Source organism: Myripristis murdjan, chromosome 17 (genome assembly GCF_902150065.1).
Source record: "Myripristis murdjan chromosome 17, fMyrMur1.1, whole genome shotgun sequence".
Taxonomy (NCBI): Eukaryota; Metazoa; Chordata; class Actinopteri; order Holocentriformes; family Holocentridae; genus Myripristis; species Myripristis murdjan.
Window position 1 is genome coordinate 21,989,122 of NC_043996.1, and position 25,700 is coordinate 22,014,821.

General features: G+C 38.7%; 1 protein-coding gene across 1 annotated transcript; it reads right to left on the reverse strand.

Moving 5' to 3' along the window:
• Positions 1 to 2,317: 2,317 nt before the first annotated feature.
• Positions 2,318 to 22,045, reverse strand: LOC115374911 (RB1-inducible coiled-coil protein 1). Its single transcript, XM_030074065.1, has 23 exons — positions 21,673 to 22,045; positions 20,466 to 20,598; positions 20,244 to 20,370; positions 19,891 to 20,061; positions 19,480 to 19,682; positions 18,826 to 19,240; positions 18,549 to 18,719; positions 18,261 to 18,445; positions 17,871 to 18,057; positions 17,328 to 17,409; positions 17,135 to 17,199; positions 16,919 to 17,022; positions 16,236 to 16,362; positions 13,991 to 15,927; positions 13,535 to 13,721; positions 7,586 to 7,694; positions 6,473 to 6,764; positions 5,292 to 5,343; positions 5,137 to 5,184; positions 4,582 to 4,640; positions 4,233 to 4,360; positions 3,471 to 3,541; positions 2,318 to 3,267 (listed from the first exon to the last, which is right to left on the reverse strand). Exons 2-23 carry the CDS (start codon positions 20,534 to 20,536, stop codon positions 3,190 to 3,192), a joined length of 4,869 nt encoding a protein of 1,622 aa, XP_029929925.1. The 5' UTR covers positions 20,537 to 20,598; positions 21,673 to 22,045; the 3' UTR covers positions 2,318 to 3,189.
• Between the last annotated feature and the right edge of the window lie 3,655 nt (positions 22,046 to 25,700).

Sequence of the window (25,700 nt, forward strand, 5' to 3'; positions counted from 1 at the left end):
CTTTCATATGCTGCATTATCTCTATGGCGGTAATTATCCATAAAACTATGCCATCAGATGGTGATGATTTCCAATATGAACCCAATAAATGTGTTTAAATTTTGAATTATCATATTTATGTGGATATGTGTTACTAATAGTGATTATGTGCGTCATGTGGGTAGAAAATCAACCATCCTTATATTGCGCATTCTCACATATTTCTCAGACATTTCATCACACATTTAATCTGCCCCTGTCTAAGGTTTTCTACTGAACCTGTACTCAAGGCAGAGAGGGGACAATAACGGATGAGATTATGAAGCATGTCTGTTAAAGCATGTCTGTTTGATCATCATTCTGTTTAGGTGAAGTTCTCTACTTGGTCTCTTCAGTCCCTGACAGCAGATATATAACCTAATCTCTTTCCCTAACCCTTTTCTTAGGCATGAATAGGGTGGAAATGTGATGGCATTAAGTCGATTTACTCCTTGGTTTGCAGTTTCAGCCTTAATGCCTCTTGGCTCTTCTTCAACACACTCATTCCATTTAGATTTTGAAAATATAAATGTTATGTTAAGGCTTTCCTATTTATTTTCATTTATCCATCATTTGAAGTTCATGCATATATTTACTCTACAAATAATGCTTGTTTATTTGCAGCCCCATCTAGTATAGTGTCAAAGATATTGGAAAATCAAATACAACTTGTGCATTATCTTGAAATACAGAAGATATCAGTAACAAAGGGCAAGATCTGAGACTATATGGCATTCTTTGTGAGTCGTCTCTTTGACATCGTTTTGATATTTCACATTTACTCATCTAAACCTTAATTTAGTGCCTCCAGCATATGTTGACATGCAAAGAAAAGCCATTATAATGCCTCTTTGAATTTTAACTGAGCCCATTTGAAAGCTTCAGTAATATCCCTGTCCTTTTACAGTTGATGGAGTATATTTGATGATGAATCTATTCTTTCATGGGTAAAAAAGTAAAAAAAAGTTCAAGTTACCATTGAACTTGTTGCATGATGAGGATGATAAAAGAGACCACTGTTCAGCTGCTGCATTATGCATTTAGCGTTGATATCGTCTGCGTGGTACAGTGTTGAATTTTATTTGGGGATTTTCTACATAGCGTCTTCCCTGCGAGGGTTCAACAAACAGTAGAAGCACTTGAATCATAGGTAATCAACATTTCTCGAAAACAAACATGAAATTTAATCAAATCTCCTATCAGTTGTCCATTGCACTGCCCTCAAAATCTGAGAATTACAAGGTGCAATCAATCTTGCACAACAAAAACAGAAATAAAATGCACAGCACTTTGCAAGTTGCTGCATATTATGTATACTGTTTATCGACAGCAAATGTAATGATACAGCACTGAAGATTAGCCCTTAAGTGTTATAGTGGGAAAAGAAGTTTTGACAGCAAGTAAAAGGCAATTTTAGTGGTGGAACTAGCAAGAGAATACACATGGCAATGTTAAATCCCATTCAGCCTGATGACAGTGACTCCCAGCAGCACTGAGCTCAGTGGGGGGTTGTAAACATTTACACTAAGAGCCTGTCCAGTGCACATGGTTGGTGCTTGCCAGCCACCTCGGTATCGAATGTTGTGTTGCATATTTTGTCATTCAGGCCTGTCCCGAAATTGTAGGAATCACACCATCAATTTATGAAGGAGCCATCCAAATGTGACAACAGGCTTATGCTAAATGGAGAAAATAGAGCTAAACATTGTTAAAACACCCCTAGACCCACATGGTAGAGAGTGCTCGGCGGAGAGCTGCTATGCTCCCCGCTGTGAACTGGGAAAGTGATGTTGGTGGGCTTCCTTCTCCATGAGGGCCGCACCGTTCTTGGGCCCTGATTTGAAGCCTTTTTGAAGTCTGTTTCCTGCAACAGTGTGCCAACATTAACCAATGTTTCCACTAAAGCAAAAATTCTAAATCAAATGAATATACTTTTTCTAATTTGTGCTATTCCAGGCTGATTTCTGCATCCCCTAGAAAATTTTAAAACAATCATTACAAACTATTTACTATAAAGGCCCTGAAAGACACTAATGATGTGTAGTTTTATGTTCATCAGTCCCATGTCATAATAACATGATGTTTTACAAGTAATATACGCAAACCTTTATTTACAAAATGCAAGTTAAATTCGCAGTAGGTCACTGGTGTAACAAATAGATTTTTGTCCATGGAGCCCCTTTCCAACCCTGGGGCACCCCAAGGTTAAATGCAATAGTATCATTTACATTTCTAAGCATCAGCTATAATCCTCAGTAAGAAATCAACAGAATGGCCGTCAAGGCACAAAACAGCAGAATATGTTTGGGATCAATCCTTTATTGTTTCAAAACTCTAATATCTTTTACAATACAGTCATTTATTGTTACATGTGTGATTTGATGGGTAATGTACAATGTCTTCCAATAATGAAACACAGTCACAAAGAATTCCTTTCTACATGTCAATATTCTATGATAGCGAGAAGTTTGTGCTGTTATCTTTTTTTTTATACTTAGTTTCGACAGCTCAATTACTTCCCTTTTCAAATCAACAAAAAAAAGCATTGTTTTTGAAAGTGCATTTCAAGGATTGCAATGACGACTGTTTCCATCAGTCAGCCATAATATACATTTCAGTATTGACAGAGGGCCATACTGCTTTGTGAGTAACAAACGGCATTAACTACATTTCCAACTACAACATTTATCTGGATAAGTAAAATCAAAGAAAATATATCAATATGCATGCCATGAACATTCCTCCATAAACATTTATAATAAATGTATATTTTCATTTGAATTATGTTGATAATGACACAGTATTTTCCACAAAAGGACAAATGCTGATAATGAGAACTAATATTTAACATCCAAATACTTTTTGTTCAATTTACACACAGGTCAAATGGCTTTATGCCACAGTGTATAGGGCATTGCCCTAATAAGGTAATAGCATTTGGTCCACAATAACAAATCTGGGATTAAAAGAAAAAAAAGGAAAAAAAAAAAGAAAGAAAAAAAATGTGGTAGTAGGTGGGATCTTGAACTAAAAGCCAAAGTAGCATGATGATGATCTTCATTCTTTCGATTTTTCGGGTCTTTCATTTTTCAAGTTATGAATTATGGTGTGAAGATTCTGTTCAAAAATTTTAAGCGATATAAATATACACTGTAGCTCATTACTTGGCTATTATACTTTCCTGTTCCATGGAACAGCTTTCACTCTGTAGAACTTTGTTCCCAAAGGAACTTTGAACCTGTTCTGTGCCTGGAAAAGAGACAAGGAGAGAGCGAGCTCAGTGAGACAAAAAGCAGGTCAAAAGCATGTCAATTCAGAAACAAGACTGTCACTGACATGAAAAAAGTACACCCATAAAAACATCTCTAATGCTGCACTTAGTCAATTTCAGTGTACTGGCTTGGTTCTTAAATATGTTAGAAACTTCCTTGGATGTTGGGCCTGTGTAATACCTTTTTTGCCTGGCAATATTCCTTCTCCATCACCTTCCCGAGAACCCATGGCCGTCTGGAGGTCCCTGATGCTATGAATAAATAAATAAAAATAAAATGTTGAGCTTATTAAAACAAAAACTGTAGCCACAGTAAAAGATAAATTGCCCTGCATTTGAGAATACTTGACACTTTATTAGCTCCACCTGTGCAATCTAATGCAGTTCAATGAAACAGCTCTGCAATAAATTCATGCTTTACAAAGTTTATCATCAGTTTTTGGCATTGTGGAGAATGTGTAAATTCAATTCTATGTTTATTATTGAGGTTATAGTTTGCAGAGCTCTTGCAGTGGACTACAGTATATTTAGAGGTGTTTCTATTTTTGTCCTCCCTATTTATATAAATGACGGGCAGAATATTAGAAACACCTCTCAATACAATACAGTCCAGAACAACACCACTACTAACCATGACCTCAATGCTAAACAGATAATTGTATTAACAACTCTCTGAAAGTGTTAAAAAAAAAAAAAGAAAAAAGAAAATTATGGACATAATAAAAGTAAAAGGATTTTATCAAATTGTACAGATATACCTAATAAAGTGACCGCTGGGTGTACATCTATGATAGAAAATGCATTCCATTTATACCATATAAACCTACAAGCATGTTACAATCCATTTTGGTTACATACAATCATACCTATTTCTTAATAATTCATGGAACAACTGATGAGAATGTTTCTCATTACCACGACCACAAGTTTTGGCAAAACTGACCTGGTTTGAGGTCCAGTGCAGTGAGAGACTCTGAGTGGAGGAAGTAGAGGGTGGGACCGACTGTGAACAGAACATAGTTGTCATGCCTTTCATCGAGGATGATGAGGACCAAATCGCCTACTTGGAAACTGAAATGAAAATGAAAAAGAAGGATGAAATATCAAATTCTGAAGCCTGCTTACAAAAAAGACAGGAAAAAACACATTAAGGCAATTATAGAATAATGTTCATATTTGTGCTGTGTTTACTGATAGAGTTACTAACTAAACACAAAAACAGCCAAAGAACACACCAGCAACACAAAGTTAAGTAATTGCGGTATTTTTTAAAGAAAAAAAAAATTACTTACTCTCTGATGGCGATTTTCTCTGAATGGCGTGATGACACAGACGACATGCTTTGAGACATCTGTAAAGAAAAGGATTAGGGGAATGTTACATTTATTACAGAGAGGGCTTGACAGTACTGATTGTGAATTACTTGCTGGAGGCCTTGTCTTAATATCTGTCCAATTTAGCATCTGCTAAACATAACTTTGCTCTTCAGTTTGTATTAGTGTTACCCTATTATTATCACTAGACGTCTATCTAATCTATTACATTTCATTTGAATCCTTTTTGTTTGATTTATGCTGTATGAAAACTATTCAAACAACTGATCAATTTAGAATAAGAAAGATATTTTTGCAACACTTCTGTAGCACTCATTTTTATGCTTCAAGTATGCAATTTCACTAAAATGCCTCACATAGCACACTGTAATGACACTCTTCCTCAAAATCCATTTATCCACAGTGAGCTCTTTGGCCTCCTGGGTCAGGATTTTACTCTTTGATGCTACTGCCACCTAGTGGAGCTCAAGTTACACTGACCCTTAATAAAAGCAGTCATAATGACCAACATACCAGTCTTTGACTGAGGCGCTTGTTTTCTTCTTCCTTCATGTGTAAAGTCTGCAAGAAAGTTAAAACACATTAGACAGACAGAAACAACAAAGACACAAATGAAGTCATTAGCTGCATGACTATTAAAGCTGTGGATGCACCCTATGTCTATTTACCCTCTCAAGTAAGAGTATCCGCTGTTTCTCCTCTGACATCAAGACGTTATCACTGGAAAAAGAAAATGTATCAGATTAGAAAGAAATATCAACAAAACAGTATTAATTTAAAACAATGACAAATATCGTGATTATTATGAAAGAGGACTTGGATTCTAATACTGAGTGACAAAAAAATTGAGAACAAGTATAGTTGGGCTTTTAACTGCTGTAGTGAAATGCTAGTTAGCCTGCAAAAGTTAAATGAATAATAATGGGGGAGGAGGATTAAAAACTTACACTCTTCACTCCTAGCCTGCCTTCCACTGTCAAATGTCCTCTCTCTGTCCATCCACCTTTGGCTATCTTATACTTGGTCTTCTGAAATCCTCCTTCAGTTTTATAAATTCACCTTCCTGTCAATAACTGGTAACCAATTTCATCTTCATATACAAAGAAACAGTTATGGCTACATATTATATATTGATTCAAATGAGCAAATCCTTTGCATTGGGTTTTGGTTGTATATTGTAAAACTTTTTGTATAACTTTTGTTGTTAATGTTTTATTATTTCAAAACCATTTGGGAACCAGGACAATAATCTTGAAATAAAAAAGGGGAAAGGACCTGTGGCTTTTCACCTCGATATAAACACTCCAACTGAGAAACTGACAGGTTGTGTGCAGTGCATGGTTTGCAACTTTTCTGTTTAATCTCAACTCCCCGCTAAGCCTAGAAATAGCTATTTTTACGGTTATTTTGACATACTCCTTTTGGATTGCTTGTTAGTAGCAAGTGCTCAATGTTTCAACCAACAGCTGGCTTAGAAGTCAGAATTCACTGCGGCTCCACATACTGCAGGTATGTATGAGACAAATTATGGGCACAAGAACTGAAGTCATTCATTTTTGTTCAAGCCGTACATCAAAGTGACACCAAAGATTAGGGAATTTGAAGTCTCTTCCCTGTCTGGATTCAAGAAAAATTATTCTACATTGTTAATACAGACAGATTGCTGCAATTCAGCGGCATTGCCTTCAAATTACGTGAGATAACACCGAGGTAAGTAGCAAGATATTTTAAAATGAATGCCTAGACAATTTGTTTTGATAGTATTCTAAAAATATTTTACGGGAGGTTAAATTCACCACAGTATCACTATAATTACCAAGAACTAAACACTTTGTATTTAGATGCTTACTGGACTGTCACCATGCTAGCCTCCACTGCCGAGTCGACATGTTCATCGTCTCGAATGGCGGCCACAGAGGCCAGTCTGTCTGCTGCAGCCAGAGGCTCAGAGGAACAGGCCCCTGCGACAGGCGTGGCCCGAGCTGCTGCCCCAGCTTCTGTGGCCTCCTGAGCTGCAGAAGCAGAGGTGAAGAAGGCAGAGGAGACCAGGGCGGTGCTGCGCAGGCGGTTCAGCTCCTCCTCCAGGTGCTTCTTCTCCTTCATGACGCTAGCACGGTCCTCCGAAAGAGTCTCTATCAGAGCTGCAACAAAAAGAAAACAAAATGCAAGCTAAAACCTCACAGCATGTTTACTACATCCTTTTAAATGAGACAGTAAAAAAAAAAAAAAGACATTCAGAATAAGGTGAGTGATGCATTTTTGACACTACATTTCTAAACATGAACAGCATATCATGATTTTAATCAACAAATATGCAACAAAGGCTTCTTTCATCAGATATTAAAGGTCAATGCCAGTCTATGTTTGATGTTCTGACCAAAATCTGTATGTAGCTTGCATTGCATTTGATCATTTTCGTGTGCAACGTGTAATATGTTAATATTTCCTCAGGTTTTGTCATTTTAAATTAACAAACACATCAATGCTAAACCCAGTTTGAATTTATCTGCTGTCTCCACTAACAATTCTGCAGTTTATTTGAAAAAAAAAAAAAAACAAAAAAAAAATCACACAAGTGACAATAACATTTGTAAGACGGCACTGATGGCACTCTGATTCTTTCACATAACAATAAAACAAAAAGAGTTTTTCACAAAATAATTAAGGCAGGGTGTTTACTGTGATGGATTACCTGACTGAGAAAAACATCTTTCACAGACTTCAGGCAAGTCTGTGACAGATGTTTTTCATACCAGACAAAAATGACAGCACCAAATGGCTTCAACAGAAGGTAGGTAAATGAAGTCTGACATGTAGAGCTACAGAAGACCATATGTGGATTATTACTATATAAATGACAGACAAAACCTAAATGATGATCACAAACTTGAAATTACACTGGTGCTGTGCTTTGAGACACCATTATCATCCATTCAAATCACTCAACGTGTACGGCATTCACCTTTGTCCTTCTCCTGTTGCTGGGTAACTTTCCGCAACTTTTCTGTCAGCTCATTGATGATCTGCTCTTTCTTGAGCTTCTCCCGAGTTAGAACAGTGTTGAAATTAGTCTGCAGGCACAAAAAAAATTGTAATTGTTCAGATGTGAAACAAGCTGGGAGACCATTCTTGGTAAAAACAGAAACTCACACGGATTAAAATGGACTATAAAAGATTCAGTCAGTAGGATGGAACTCCTGATAATAATTATTTGCTGCTCTGTAACTTATTTTTTGCCGTTCTTAGGACTACAATGCTACAAAATTAAGTCAGAACTGTGTAGGCTCAGCTGTTATTTCAAAACAATGATAAATTATACAAGTTTTTCATGTGAAAATAATAATAAATTTAAAATATACCCATTTATCAATCTAAACAGCAAACTGGAGCAGTAAGAGAGATTTATGCTCAATCCCCATTCAGATGTGACAGATTTGCTTCTTATTGTGGAGTCAGGTATGATGTGGTCACTGGCAGGAAATCATCCTACACAGGAAGTGGCCAGTGAAAACAGAGAAAAAATGCAAAACTCGCTTAAACTGTTTAAAGCCATTACACATGGCAAACATGTAAAGAACCAGATTAATGACATCACATTAGATTATATTTAAATTTAATTTAACTGAGTTTTCCATGGTTGTGTTAAACTGCTGAATTCAAAAATTCGATTTGATTAATGAATGTATTAAAAAAAATTTATTTGTAAGACCAAATTTGAAACTGAATGCAAATATTTGAAATGAAAGATGATCAATGTTGAATTTAACAGTAATTTCAAATTTGGTTCTCCCATTTCAAATTCAGTTTTCTTAATTCATATTCAGCTTCCTGACACAGATCTCCCAGTACAAGGGACTTTTGTTCCCCGAGTGGTGACTGGAAGGCAGCTGCCTCCTCTTAGGCTGCCAACAGTGGGTTAACACTCTTCACTTAGCCAACCACAAGCCATGTGGCACAGTGCCTGGCTCATCTCCTCAGCCAATGATCAAGCCTTCTTCGCCCTATTTGGTTAAAGAGTTGCAAATGGTGTCCTAGCTAGTAGTAGTGGCCTGCACATAACATTCACTACATCAGCTTGATACCTTGCAGACAGCCACTATTGGATAAACCCTGCGTATTGCAGCCTAGCCTTGGTATCTTCATATTTAGACATTTAACAATAACAGCTGAATTTCACCTAAGTGTGTTTACATGAATAATCACTACAGTGAGGGATAAAACATTGAATTTGTTTTAGAAGAAGTGTTATAAATGATCACTTTTTTTCAACAAGCTAGTTGGCTCCCCAACAGGCTAGTCTGCCTTTAGTCACTATCAGGAAGAAGCTAGCAACTAATTATGCCTCATATGTGCATTTTTACACAGCAGTAAAATTTGCTTTACAAGTAGACATAATGTTATTCAACATAAGACAAATGACATTATTTGCGACTTTTTTTGCTCATGGTGCTGCCAGTACTGTGAGCCTTGGAGGAGGCTGTCTTCCAGTTGACACTCATGTCTGGATGTGTGTCTTTTTCACATTAAAATCAAACTAACTACTGTAAATAGAATATATTACAGCTATTTAGCCTGGGTGTGTTTGTGTGTGGGACAGTATGTACATAACCACAACCCCAGTTTGGCTTTCAAATTATGTTTGGGACATTTTGTGAGTAAACCATTTGTTGTGGGTGCGACTGGCAGCGAGCTTAGTTGTGAATAGCAAGTGCAAAGAAGTCACAGCACATACCAAAACCATTAAAAAAGAAAGAACAGCAAGGTTAAATGTGTTACAGACAAGGCCTACTAAAACATACACAATTATCTGCATTGTTTTTGTTCACTGTTCATTTTTTTTTTTGCTGTTGATTCCATGTTCAGCATCTCTTTCTTCAATTTGTTTGTGGGTTTTTTGAAAACTGGTTACCTCAGCCTTAGGCTAGATGCCTTTTAAGGGTGGAAAGATAAAGGAGATGAGTGACAAGTGTTGGACAACAACTTGACAAACTGAGTGGGTTGAGGGTGTGATTAAAAATATACTCCTCAAGACAAAAAAATTGAAAGCTTTAGCTATAAATATGAATGAATTCATTTCTGCAACATACTTTAATTAAATGGTTCAACATGAGCACAACAAATACCACTTAACTCTTTTGCTCAACATGTGTGCTGTGCTCAATTTACTGATATCATGACAACAAGACATCAGTAAACTACAGCTTTTAGGTATTACAAGTCCTCAAAATTCAAACAGTTACCTCCTGCTGCCATTTGGGGCCTCCAATATGTGAGAACTGCATAATGCTGCTTTAAATGGCAACTGAATCAGAAATCTCTTGCTGCGAGGCTGAAATTGGCTGTAATTCACTTCTTCAACTCATCTCTAAAAAGGTCTGTCGCTCAAAACAGGAGGATCTATATCTATGCTCTGTTTACAGACAGGACTAACCTGTGAGTGTGTGTGACAGAGACTGTGCATGACAGACAGGAATGATTCACATAAACCGGTTACAACTGTTATCACTAGTAGGCCAAATCAAGTAACAGAAACTGACACCCATTTCAGATAATACCCTAACTCTTATAATTATTATTGGCTTTTAGTTGCAGCAATCACCATTAACAGAACAAGTGAACAAGTGAAGAGAAATGCTGAAAAAGATGCTATTCACACACTTTTGCCAAATGGCACCCACCCAAAAAAATACTAGACAATTCCCACTGTATAATATAAATGATTACTACAGTTCACATTTACTTTGCTGATGGGAGACCTGAAAAATCTCACAAAGCAGGTTGAAGATGTACGCAGCTGTGCAAGAATGACAGTGAATCTCAGTTTTCAGCATCCAAGAGTGTCTAGGGTTGGCCCCAACTATACAACAATTCAGGTATTAGTTTTTCCTGTTGACCCCCTTAACGTTCAGATATGGCAACATGTACAGTTTATCAACATTTTACCAGCAGTGCAAACATCGTTCTTCAGTATGGGGCACTTACTGGCAAAATGAAGAAATACATAAACTTCATCATCACCATCATCACTGACACACTACATCCCCACAAAATACCTGCAAGCACACAGCCTGTAGATGTGTGGGAGGATCCACCGCCTTTTATCTTTTGTCTAACTCCCCTATTTGGCTGGATTCATTTTGCACTTGTTGGCTTTGAGTATTCTCTCTTGACTGGTTGGTTAATTAAGAGAGGTTCTTAGCCCGTAAAGCTTCTTTAGTCATCAAACAAGTGGCACTGGAACTAGAGCTGCCAATGCCAAAGAAATTAGTCGTGTGGAAACATTTTAAACTAATATGATTAAAAGAAGCTGTGGTGCTGAGTATTTACACACCATAGGGGCACAACAAGTTTAGTCTAAAATCAAACTGTTGGTAAAGAAAACTCTGCTAGAATACATTAGCAATACAAAGTCTCCACTTACAGGATGTACTTTGAACTGCAATAATAAACCTGTGCTTCACTTGTTGAGGTTACAATGCCCAGTTAAAAACTTTTCTGATGAGCAGATCAATTATTAAGAATAGGTATTTGTTGAAAAAAATTTATTTTTTAAGTATTTAAAGTTTGCAAAAAGACATTTGGGCTAGCCCTAATAGTATCTTTTCCATGCTCACAAGAAGAAACCGTTTTAACTCTTCCATTTTCACTGACAGCTACAGTTTTAGTCTGACAAACAGCTCGCTCAGAAAAGCCCACTTGCTGTAAAACTGGAGAAGGCACATACTTCCAGCAGCCATTTCCTAATCATTTTCAAAATTACAGAATTTAGGCTCCAGTTCTTCACCACAACGCCTGTGGCTGTCTGTGTTTTCTTCCATATTAGGTTATATAAACACAGGAAAGCATTTCCCCCACTGAACTTGTGATTTGTGAATGCAACTGGAGCTTAAACAGAAGCTTCCTCCACCTCTCAAGCAATAAAAAACACACTGTGGTCAGATCCGTGATTTTCTTTCAAGATACCCAGTGTAGTTTGTTACCACTAGTGGCGCTATAGGGCACACTAGGAAAACAGAGTCCCTGTTTTGTTTACATGACATATTCATCCAGCACACCATAACCGTGGGGTGACACATGGTGGCTTATGGTGCCTTCAGTCATTATAGTCCCACTCTCTGGAATTCTCTACCACATGAACTAAGGGCTGCTACAACAGTGTCTTTTTTAAAAAGCGGATTAACTATATATATATATATATATATATATATATATATATATATACACACACACATACATACATATATACATATACACACACACACACACACACACACATATGTATATATATATATATATATATATACACACATATATATTTCACAAGCTTCTAGTTATGTTTAAAGTATGTGGTTAACAGGTAAACCTTTTAAATTAGAATCAGGATTATTGTTATTATTCTCATTTTAATAATACATTCTTATCTTGGTCCTTTTTATCATAATACCTTGTTTTTATCTGATGTTTTATATATGTAATACCTTCTTATCTTATATGTTCTTAATCTTGTTTTTGTCAGGTATTATCTTGGCCTTTTTTTTTTTATCCTGAAGCACATTCAGTCTAGGACTGTTGTATAAAATGTGTTGTGTTAATAAACTTGACTTGACATATTACATAAGCCAGCGCAAACAATGCAACTTTCAAAATAGGCAGCCGTGGCACAGGGGAGGGCCAACTTACTTTCAATATAGCTTATTTATACACAGAGAAGGTAAAGTGCTGCATCTGGCACAGCAAGAGAGATTTATTTAGATCAATTCTATCTATCTATCTATCTATCGATCTATCTATCTATCTATGCATCTATCTATCTATGTATTTAGCAACATGTTGCTGTTGCGGCAGAAATTATTAATACATTAATAGGACTCTCTGCATATGCAGGCTGTATACAGGATTCATAAAAGCTCTCCAAGCAGTGTGCCACTTGATTACATACTTGGTATGAAAAAGCAACTTTCAGTATTGGAAAGCACATATTAGCACATATTAGTGAGACCCACTGGCTCCCTTTAAGAGAGATTATATAGTAGCTAATGGAAAAATATTATCAAAATGTTGCAGTCACCTGGTATTACTTTTGCTATGTTATAAACTGGAGGACTTTTCAGTTCTTATGAGACCACTGCTGTCTAGTTACATAAGTCTACAACATTACCTATGATTTCCAATGACCCTCATCTTGAGCGAAATCATCCTGTGCAAAATGACTGCCTGCTTCATTTAACATCAGCAGGAGAATACTTCTCCATCTCCAATTCTTGATGTGCAGCACTGTGTTCAGGATATTGCTCCCCTATGTGTTCATATTACACTTCTTTTGGTAATACCAAAGTGCTTCATAACTTTCAAAATTTGTTCTTTTAATTTAACAACTTCAATGTCTGCAATTACACAAAAATGATTATTCACAAACCTTTGTAACTGAGTTCTCAAGAAAATTTTCATGTCATCAGATAATAAACATATGGCATATATAAAATGAGTCTGCAGAGTACTGTCTCCCCCTCCACCCCCCCAGAGAAGACAGAATATGCCTGCATTTGTGGATGAGCAGTATGTTTACTAACAATGTCTCCCCCTCAAGCAGGGTCACATACGCTGGTGTCAGATTGCTGTTCTGAGTACTTTCCTGTTTGTACAAGGTCATCACAACATTCTGTGTGCTATAATTATGACACACACACACACACACACACACACACACACACACACACACACACACACACACACACATACACACACACACACACACATACACACACACACACACACACACACAAACATACACCCTGTAAGTTGTAAAGGACAAAGAAATGAGAGCAAAAGACCAAGATTCCAACAGGAATTCTACAAATGTAGTCCTCATGAGGCATTGTGATTTTCCAGGCTATTTTAAAAGAACACAAACCTGCTGCTCTGCAATGAGCGATGTCTTGAGGTTCTGCATCTCCTCATTTTTCCTCTTCTCGAGGAGCTCCATCTGGGTCTGCAGGGAGGCCCTCTCCTGCTGCAACCGCTCCTGTAAGGCTGAGTCCAAGGACAGAGGTGCTCCGGCTTCTGCACGCCCCTCACTGTGCAGGGACAGCCCTTCCTCCCTGGAGGGCATACAGTAAGGTAATAAACTGATGGAAGAAGTTGGTAATCAGGGCAAAAGTGGTAATAAATATAGTGAATTCTCAATCAACACAACTCAACAATTAAGCATTAATTACCAGATCTTTTCTTTAGGAAAGCTAGTCTTTAAGCAATCATTGATAAAGCACAGTATACAGACTAAAGAACTGCAGAAATGCAAGTGTAATAATACAATGGCATCTTGAGCTTCCTGTGTGTATGATGTGTAGTTATAATTTGAATCAGTTACCTTGTTGAGGATTGTCTCCCGTGAAGCTCATTTTCAAGTTGCCTAATTTTGTCTAAAAGTTTCTTCTCCATCTCTTCCTTTTGCTGCTCTAACTCTTTAAAGGCATCTGGTAATGCAACCTTCAAGGCCTCTTCTTTCTCTAAACTTTCCTGAACTGCTCGTCTGTCCTGCTCTAATCTTTTAGCGTGCAGCTCATTTTCTGCCTGCAAACTGCAGATAACAGTCCTCAACTCTCGCTCCTGCTCCTGGAAACTCCTCTGCTGCTCTTCTTTTTCTTCATGTAGAACAGCAACTTGTAAGTCTAAATCCTGTTGGAGTTTCTGCTGTTGCTCAGCATGTTTCCTCACAGCATCTTGGGCCTGCTGCTGCAAAGAGGAGAGCTCACTGCGCAACAAGACAGTCTCCTCCTCATGCCTGTCCACCAGCTCAGAGATGCAATGGTCCTTTTCAATCCGCATTAGAGTCCTCAGCTCTGCTAGGTCCACTTCATACTCCTCATTCTTCACCTGAAGCTGTCGTTTGAGTTCTGCCAGCTCTTGGCTTAGGACTTTTGTCTCAGCCTCTACCTGGGCCTTCACAGCCTCAGCCTGCTGTACCTTGGCCTCCTCAAGTAACAACCTAACCTCTTCAGTCTCAGACTCTTTGAGGGCAAGCTCCACTTCTAGCTTACAGCGCAGGTCTGCCAATTCAACAGTGCGAGCCTCCAAATCCTTGCTTTTAGCATCTTTCTCTCTCAGGATAGCAGCGTGGTGATCAGCTGCCTCAGTAAACTTGGCCCTATGCTCTGCAGCGAGGAGCTCCAGAGCCTCCTGGTTTTCTCTGGTTAGGGTATCCAGCTGGACTTGGTGTTGCTGACTCATCCTCTCTTCGAGCTCCTTAAGGTGAGACTGCTCAACTCCCTCCAACTCTTGTCGAATCTTCTGCTGTCCACGTTCAATCTCAAAGTGCAAATTCTCAAGCTGGTTGGTCAGGGTGTCTCTGGAAGTTGAGAGAGTCTTTATCTCTTCAACTTGATCATTGATCTTCTGCTCAAGGTCTTTAATCCTCTCTGTCTGGCTGGCCTCTGCTTCAACCCATCGTTCCCTCTCACTCTCCAGTTGAGTGAGTTCCTTCTCTTTACGCTCCAGAAGCCCCTCCAGCTCCAGCATAGCACGCTGAACATCTTTGACAATATTCTGGTTGACCTGGTTTTCCTCCATTAGTGTTCGGATTTGCTCCTCAAGCTCTTGCCGAAGGCAGAGGAGCTGACTTTGGTGCTGCTCCTTCATCTCCAGTTCATGGGTCTGGCGGATGTTGTCCACAATGCTGCGCACCTCTATGGTCATAGTCTTGAGGGCAAAGCCAAAATCACGCTGTTCCTTCAGCACCAGGCCTCTAAAGTGGTAGAGGTCATCCTTGACGCTTTTTAAGTTGGACTGAGATTCCTCTGCAGCAAATCGATACTTGTCAATAACTTGCTTCAGAACAGCTATCTTTGAGTTTTCCCTCTCTAATATTGTGGTGTCCTGCATTCGCTTATTGTCTATAGCATTGATGACAGAGGAATAAAGTGACTCCACCATCATTTCAGGGCTAGTAGGGTCACTGATGGGGTTGGGGGAGGTCAAGTTCTCTTCAATCACAAACTCATTAACAGCAGACATGAAGTCAGACTCAGGGCTTTCTGCCAAAGAATCCAAATCAAGGGAGCCCTGCTGAAGGACTGGGTCCATGTTCGGGTGGCCGATGGTTTCAAAGTCAAAGGTTTGTGCATCAATGCTGTCTGGGGACAAGTCCTCTAAAGGTGCTGGGATGGGAACATGAAGGGGCTGGCAGGTGGGACCCTGAAGGCTGAGAGAGGAGGGAGTTTTGGAGGAGACAGGGGTTGTGGTCCCAGGTATGCTTTCAGACTGTGAGGTCAACGCAGCTGATCTCTGAGCACTCTGGCTACAGGATGCCTAGAAGAACAGCACATGAAAAAGGGACTGAGAGGACATACAACTAGGTCACTCAAAAATAGAGCATACAGATTTGAATTTGAGCTTGAATTAAACAAGGCAAGCACAACCAGACTTTGTTTAAGATACCCCTTTGGACCTGTACAAAGGGCTGTTATAAATAAGGAAAAAGTAATTTGGAGTAATCATAGGGTGTCCTAGACTTCCCCCACTAAAATAACTACCTTACTGTGTTAAGTTTTATTTTAAATGTAAAGCATTATGTGTCATACAAATAAAGGTATTGCCGTTACTGAAACTGTCATTACCCTTTGTTCACTTAGTAGGTCAGTAATGGTTTGAGACATCTCATCCACACTCTGTGCAGCTTGGACCAGCTGATGAAGCATCTCTACATGGTGATTTAAGGGTTCAAAATCACACAGTGTGGGAACCCTGAAAGAAAAAAACAATACAAAGCAAAGCTAAAAACAAGTGTGTCAGTGTTAGCTAGGACAGAACGCTCTACACCTATTTTAAGATCTCTCTATACCACAAGACACTAACATCAATTTTCAGATTTTATTTATTAAAAAAGAAAGATTGCACACTTAAATTCTAAATATGAAATAAACATTTTTCTGTTAATATGAACATCTTCCTTATCAAGCAGAAGTATAATAAACATTTTTTTTTTTTTTTTTTGCATTGACAACTTGTGTGCAACTCACTTCTATCTTTTTTGTAAGTTTACTATCTAAGGTCAGAACAATCCCATCTTTTTATTCTTGCCATATTTCATTTATCAATAATATTATTCTGATGCCTTTCTATGACCTGTGACAGCATGTCTGATTTAGGAATGCCAATATGATTGCACAATAATTGCTAAAACATGTTTACACCTAAACTGTTTTTCAGTGCTCACATCCAAGAAGACACTTGTAGTACTGCTGGTTAACTGGAATGATTACTATTCAAACTATTTTAGCGACTGAAGAAAGTGACTTACATGAGAAAAGGCTGCACCTCTGCAGGACAACAAGACTTAAGGTACTGCAGGTCCTCAAGTGAGATGTCAGGAAGCTCATAATCAAACCTTCTGGGTTTTCGTGTCTATCAAAAATAATGGAAAAAGGCAGAAAGAGAGAGAGAAAATTAAACTCTTTAAAACAATGGAAAAATGAGAATTCAGAGTTGTTCAAAATGATGTTACATTTAAACTTACACAAAATGATGTGGGAGGCCATGAATCAAGACCTCTAAACAAGCGGTTTCTGAGAAAAGACTTTCCTGAAAAGAAAGAACACATTACAAAGCTCAGTTCCTAGTTTGAAATGGTGTGCAATTTCAAAGGTAAGTTCTGTTCAGCAGCGACAACAAAAATGTCACCCACTACAAGCTCCCAAAAAGACACTTACTAAAGAGTCTCCCAAATGTTTCCCTTTTGAACTTTTCAGCTTCATAAAGTTGTTTCCCATCCTTCACAAGTGCACAGGCCCACTGAAAAGAGTACATATTAAAGCAATTTTAATAAAGCGATAAAGAAAAAAAAAAAAAGATATTTTACAGCAACATAATTTCTCTTTCAATGTCTATTTTCAGGACTGGTGTGGCACCCTAGGATAGTCCTGAATGTCACCAAAAAGGTTTTGGGACATTTTATATTATGATTTAAAATGTCAGTGTTGGCAAATTTTAATTTTTAGTCATTCCTACACCTGGCAAAACAACTGCTTACTTGTCCCCATAATAAAAAGACAGATGCTTACTGCTTTTTTTTTTTTTTTTTTAACCTAACTATTCAAGGGAAACAAAAAATTGACAGCAATAGCTTTCTGTTGCACACAGTATTATCTCAGAGCAAAATTAAAGTGAGAAAAACTAGGAGTACAATCAATGCAGTACTACTTTCCGACTCTCACTCTGACTCACACTGACCGCAAAGCACATCTGGCACTGACCTCTCTGTAGTGGCGCATGAACATCTTTCTCCTGACGACTTCCACCACTGCCAGGCAGTACATCTGGGGCACAGTACTGAGGGCCTCCACCACCCTCACTCTCTCCATTAGCTCTGTCAGTAGCCTGAGTAGAGCTTGGAGCTTCTCCCCATCCTGGTCTGCATGAAGCATTACGTAACAGCACCATCTAATGCAAAAACATCACATTTGGTAAATTTATTGATGTATTTCTCTGGACTTCATTTTTTTTTTAACCAGCTAGCCTACATTTAGTACAATAAGCAGAGATATGTATTCTGCTCAAGGGTATAACTGGCAATGTAAGTGCTAAGTTACTGAAAATAAAGAACGGGGCATAGATAATAGGATATATTGTGGTTTAAGCTTTACTTGAGTCGGACTTGAAGGTTGTTTGCAAGTTCTTGTTTGGCAGTGGTGCACTTCTTTTTGATGTCCAGCAGCTTCCTGTGGTTGTTCAGCATGATCATCAGCTGATTAGTGTGACTCAAACACAAGTCAGGCAAAACAGATGTGTCCTTCAGGTTTTCAGCCCGCTTCTGATTGGCCAAAAATCCCTGGTAAAATGTAAGAGATCCATGTAAACAATATTTATCCACCAGAAAAACTGGAAGATGGCAAAAAGATTGTTAGACAATTCAGACTTCTTGTTTTGCGTACCTGAGCAAGTTCTTTCTGTTCATTCACCAACTTCTTACAGCTTGCTATCATTTGGTCAAGAGCATACAACCTGTCCTCAAGCCCCTTGATGGCTTTCATGTTTTGATTATCTAGTTTGGCAATTGTATCTCGACAATCAGCCAGGAAGGGCTGAATAATGCGTGGGTCAAGCTGAAAGACAAAACATTTCAGTAAAGACTCTCATTAGTTTCTACATATGCTTCTAACTATATCAGAACCCCATTTTGATAGGTCTTTTCACAAAACAGTGACTCACCCTATTGATGGAGTCAAAGCACTTCCTCACAACTGATTCCACATCATTGGGCCTGTCTTGTACATTGATCCAGTCCAGTAGTGTGACATTGAAAGAGGGAGGGTTAGCCAGCTCTGGAGTATCATCCTCCTGTAAGGCAGCCCTCAGGCCACCGCTGTCAGTCATTTCGTTCATTTCCTGTTCTTCAGTCGGTTCAGATATGGTTGTACCCGGAGCAGGGACAGATGTGGGTAACTTTGAGGTCCTCTGTGCATCAGTGGTGCAGAGTACAGAGTCGGTGGATTTCTCTTCCTCTGTCTCATCTGAATCTTTTTCGGGGGTTGAGCTGGACTTCTCGATGCTCTCTCTATAACTATGCCTTGTCAAACATTCCAGCAGAGGTATCTTGGCCATGACAGAGACTGCTGTTCCTAACCTGCAAACATAACATACAATGCACCAAGACTTTAGGTCCAGGTTCATTTCTTAGAATTCATTTAATAAAGCACATGTGTCAGAAATATACCCTCATGTGCATCTTCTGACTATTATTAAAAAATCTTAAAACTAGTAGTAACATTGTTAAGCAACACAATATGCAGGCATACAATATTTGATATTTGAACTTCAAGGCCAAATGTGCAATATGCTATGTTTTGTGAGGTCAACACTTACTTTGTGAGTTTCAATTTAATTTCCTCCAAGTCCTGCTGATAATTTGTGTATGCTGTGTCAAATTTCCAAAGCAACTTCTGATAAGACAAGGTGCAGTCATCCAGGTTAGCCATGATAGCAGCCCAGCCTTGGTGTTGGAGGTGTTCATCATGAACCAAACGCTCACAGAAAGAGCAAAGTTTCTTGGCAACTTCAAACATTTCCTGGCAAGACAAAAAATAATGTTAAAACAAACCAGAACCATCACATTTAGAATACTTTTGTATAATTTAAAAGAATGGTGTGAACTCAGGCCATCTATATTAATTTGAACAAAGGTAACGCTGAGTATTATCAAGTTATTACAAAGCAGTAGCTTGGAGGAAAGACCTCAGAAGAAAAAAACATCTTTCCCAAAAATGAAATAATTACCACAGCAAGTTGTGTTCGCGAGGCAACGGTGTGAAAGACAGCTGGCATCATAAGAGACTCTTCCACCTTCACTTGAATCTCACTCTCAATCGAGAAGGTGGTTTTGGGGATTGTTGGATCCCGGTCACACAAGATCATCTCTTTGTTGAATAGGAATATGGGGTTGGTGTCCTTGACATCAAAAACAACAAGACCCAAATAATCAGGACTGTACAAACGCTTCTTGTGTTAAATAATAACGTTCCTACTTGACTTACTAATGTGGAAAAAGACAGAGGCAATGACTTAAAATACATAGTGAAATGTTAGGCCTAAAATATAAGCAGCACCCCATCAAATGGCACAAAACTTACAGTGCCAGCACTGTAGCTGCAGACTCGCCTCTCTGCAGCCATACACTCCCCTCCATTGACAACAAGGACTTGATGTTGAGTTGCAATCTTATATTTGACCTGGATGGCATGTTTAAGCTCCAGCACACTGAGGCAAAATAAAAACAGAATTTAATTAGAGAGAATGGCAAAGATGTTAACAACTCTTCTTGATAATGAAACATTCCAATGCCAATATCTTACGTTTGGACAGCAAGCTCAGTGTCAAATGTCAGCGTGCTGCCATTGTTGACCTGGAACACATACAACTTCATGTTGAATCTCCCAGAGATCTTCGCACTTGCCTGTCTTGCTCATTTAGTCATTCAAGGCCACCCTGCAAAGATATAGACAGAAATACAAATAAATACAATAAAATGAAAAAAATAGAAAAGCATGGCATTAGGAGCATAATTCCAGCTTTGATGCTGCCAGTTGCCATTTAAGTGCAAAGTAAGGTAAGTAGGGCTATTTGCTGTTTGAGTTTTGACTCCGATTGATATGACAATTATGGCAGAGGAAGCCTGCTATTGCTACCAGCTGTTTACTTGGATGACTTATGTCAATGTTTTTCACTCAAAAATCCACCACAGTTAAGCAGAAGGGCACTGCAGGCTGCTCCTGTGTACTGGATGATTAACTATCCAGCTGAGTCACCATGTGGATGGTAACTAGCCACTACCAAGTTTTGTTATGTACATAAAACTTGCCTCAACGTGAGAAAAAGTATTGTTTAGCAAGCTAGCAGCAGACGTAGCATCCATCTGATCGGTGGCTACCAATTTCACTGAGCTGTCACTGCCGATGAGGCCAGAAAAAAGCAAAACATTTGTTGATGTTTATCTGAGGAGCGGCGAGGCAGAAAGCTAGGATAATTAGACAGCTAACTGAGGATATGACCAAGGATTCAATGCACACAGTGTTCGCGTTATCTAACGGCTAACAGTTGCTAAAATGACATTATACAGTAGCTAATGTTAACGAACAGTTAGCTACATTAACGGTATCGCCTTCAATAACGTTTACATTTAGACTTCGGCTGTTTTCCGGCCCGGGCAACTTTCACTGCACCATTAACCGAGGTGCTCAAATCTCTTTGTTTGGCTTAATTGATTTACGGCTGGCTGTTAAACTTCGGCCTCCAGTTAGTAAGGGCTTTCTGTCCACAGTGCCAAAGCAGGGCCACCAGCAGCTGTTAGCAAGCTAGTCAATGACACTCGCTGAATGCGCCCACTGATTAGGCTAGCTAGCTAACATTAGTTGTCGAGCTAACGCTATGTACTGGCAACGTCGATAATTTTGACAGATGCGATATGACGACCTAACATCACCTGTCCGTGTCACAATTGTGTTGGTCCATGAATGAGTATCTGTCTTCAATGTTTAAAATAAATAATTCGGTTGCTCTTACCTTTCTTTATTCGCATCTCCACGTTGTTGGTCTCCACCTTGCCTTGCCGACTGAGCTAGCCAACAAGCTAGCAACTAGCTAGCTAACCTGCCGCAGCTTGGCATACATAGAGCTAGCCTGGCGAGCTAGCCTGCTAACGTTAGCTAGATTAAAACTAGCCCTAAAAATGTAGCGAACAGCCGTGGCCAGCTGTGTTTCCTTACAGTCGGACCATACTGCTCCAAAGTGAATATTTAATTTATCATGCCAAAAAGCTAGTAATATTTTTTTAGTCGAGCCTGGGTGATACACGAGCCACAACACCAGTTGTTTACCTCGAGTTGCAAGCTAACTATACGCTAACACCCTTTTCAGGAGCTGTCTCTGTTTTGTTGTTGTCGTCTGGCGATGTGTGATCCACAAACGATCTGGTAAGAAGCGACCCGACTCAAAGTCCACACGCTTGAACTTGCTCTAACTGAAATTACTATTTGCTCAATGAAGGTTTTATTCTCAGTTCTGATTTTTTCAGACTAATTAGAGCTCACTTTATTCCAGATAATAGTATATACACCCAGATAACCTGAATTAGTCGATGTTTACATCATGAATTACTCATATGGCTCATGACAGTACGCCTACCATTTTCAACATGAAGTAAAAGTTTTTTTTAGCATGTCACAATATGTTCTCTGTATTTAGTGTCTTTGTATTATAATCATTTTTGATGTCATTACTGTCACATACTTTATTGCCTCTCCCTTTGACCACAGTCTCCATTATTTTCTGTTCCCATATCGCCCGTGGGAATCTATAAAGACAATTTTGCACCATCATATTTCCCCCCTTTTTATTTTTCAGGAGATCAGGTGAGCAAATTAACTGAAAGACCGATTGTCTGATAAACATGTTCAAAAATGTCTACTCTTCCCGTGCAGTCGAATTTTCCATCAGAAAAAGCTTTCGTCACTGGACTTTTCCTAGGTGTATTCTGGGAAAATAATAAAAAACGCTGTCCTGTGTTTTGCTGCAACATGAGAAGGGGTGTGGTTAATACAGCCTGCAGTGTGTAGGTGATTCCTACTTTGGAGCAGGGTAGTTAATTTGGTGGGTACTCTCACTCAGCCATAAATTAATTATTTTTAATTAAAACCTTAATCACCTTATTTGTGTGGGACTACTGATTCACTGGAAGTAGGCTACTGAAATGTGATCATTTGTGTAGGTCAAGATTGGTACACTTTTTTGTCTTTGGTGTCTAGGCTAAAGGCAAAGTCTGTGCTTGAAACATATGGTATTTCCATAATAAAGCTGACCGTCAACACCAGGTTACCTCTACAGTCGTCCTGTTTGTTGTGTATTGGTTTGGGATGCACCCTGTATTAATCCTAAATTAATGTTAGGTATCTGCCACCTGAAAAATAATATAAATGCCTCTCTAATTCATGAATACCGTGATACAGTAAAATTTGGGCTGGATTTCATCATACCCGGGCACTCTAAGTTCTGATGTATGACTCACCTGCTATCGACAGGACAGGGTGTTTGTATGAAATATTATTAAGCATTAACAACAGAGAGAGATCAGACCACATGCACAGAGAAAAATGATTAAATTATACAGTTAAATTTGATTTGTTAGTTCTCAGTGGTATTGGCTTGTCTGGCTTGACTTTAGGAGGGATACCTAGATGTTGTACCAGTCTAGAACATTATGGAAACTTTAATCCCGGGGGTTTTCAGTCAAATGATGTAGGTGAAACAGCAAAATCATATTCATATTCAATACGGTGAAAAAACCAAGTGATCATCATGTACCGCAGCTTTGTGGATTATTCGGGAACAGGTGGAGTCAATCCTCGTGTCCACATTCTGCAGTAAATTGGGTAATGCCTGCTTATCAGTATACAGGAAAGGCCAGGGTGGTGGTGTTCCTCTCATTATTATTTTTAATGGCATAATGACATTCTTGCTGATGTACCAGATAGAAAATACACTTTAAATTTTTTAATTACTGTATGTTGATTCTGTTTCTTAATTAGCCATCACTGAGTGCCATGTTATGTAAGGGCAGATCATTTGTGTCTGATTATTTTGTAAATTAAGAGAGAAGGTTGCAGGGCAGGAAGTCCCATCCTGGAAAAAGGTTTGTCTCTTTTTGAAATCCATGTAACACTGTGCAGGAATTGTACACCATTACTTGAGAGAGGAATGTTTTCAGTTTTGTTTTTTGTAGTTTGCATGTAATTTTTAATTTTGCAACTGCCTGAATAGTCATTGACCTTTCACTTAAACTCCTAACCTAAACAAGAAAGCCATACTGTAGTGCAATTTGAGGTTTCAATAGGCCTCCTTCTCTTGAACACAACTGACCAAACTCTTGCGGACAACATTGTGAATAGTTTGACTGTCCTAGCGTCTGGAGTTTCAGGAGGCCAAAGGCATTCTTCACGTCACTTGGTCACACAAAGTTAATTTGTCCAAGGAAACGAAATGGCAACAAATGGGTGTTGCCATGTTCTTTATGCTCTAATTACTGCTCACATCATCATGCTGTGTTTCACTCCAGTCAGCTTTGCAAACATGCCTAACATTTCAGTTACATTGTTTTATATACAGTAACAGGACAATATAGAATCCCCAGCTAATAATTACTACCTGAGGTGTCCTTTGACGTTACACTGAATCCCCATCTGTACCAGGGGTGCTGATTGGTAGCTCATCCTCTCTGACTCTTGTGTGGCAAGCGGGACAAGTGAGAATTCCCAGAAGTATCACTTTAATCATTTTTAAAATTATTGTTAACATTCAAGAGTTTGAAAGACAACGTTATTTTAGGTTAGGCTTTTATCAAGCTGAGCTAAAACATGCTGAGTGTATTGAGTCTCACTATGTATTTACATGTGAGACACTGTTTTGACTTGAATCTTCTAAAAACGAACAACATGGCAATAGAGCTTCGAGTGCTACAACATTTTCCCCAAGCCCGCTGCAGTCAAACACAAGGAAACTGAGATGTGAGCAATTATAACCCAAGCATATTGGAAATGTTAATAGCAAACAATGCCTTGAGACAAACACAGATGGAATCTGTTGCAAGATATTGCAGTGCTAGTTTTTCTTAGAGAAATGAACTCCTTAAAAGTATGTGGTACGATGATAATCATGTTTGTTGCAGTTTTGAGTGCATTTGATTTGCTTTGGCAAGTTGAGCTTAAGCAGTAATAACCCAGGAGCTCCATGAAAACGGGTGTTAAGGTTACCAGCATGAGCCAGGCAGAGCTGACTGAAACATTTGAGAGGCCAATGCCACTCTTGACTGCCCTGGTTACTTCCTTAGATGGCAGTAGGATCTGATGCTGGGGTGGAGTTGGATTGTTTAATTCACACATGAAATGATATTTCCTATCATGCATTAATACAACTTCTGATTTTGCCCTAATGAGCAAGTTATTTTTTATATTTAATTAAGCTATCGGCTCTCTGTATGCTCTCGCTAACAATGTTTATATGGTTTGTGATGTGATTTGTTGATTGTTTTGTGCTTTATGGTTGGATTTTAGGTCCTGTCTGTAAAGTCAGTAAAGTGTCTGTCATCATCAAAAAAATGTCTTCACATTTAGCAGTGTTTTATCTACATTCAGCTGGCAAACCATCACTGGTTTCTCTGAACTCTTGAACCTCCACACTCATCAAACTCTGTAGTTTCCTTTTAATTGCTGTTTTAACTGAACAATTTTAATTGTGAATAAGGCAATCCAGCTTAAAAGGGAAGTGGGGGTGAGAAGAGCTCTACTTTGCAACGCTTAATTTTATAGTGGGGGGCCGCCGTTCCATTTGTTCCATTGCTTATGTGCTACATGACCAACTGTAAGTGTACAATCTAATTAGCAACAACATAACATTATGTTACTCAGTATGTACAGTACATTGCCAGCAGATATTTCTATGAAGTCCTCTGTGGTGGATGAATGAATATTCAGTGATGTGAGACAAGCTTATTGCAATGAAAACATTGTTAAAGCTTGTTTTTTCACTGCATCTTGTCT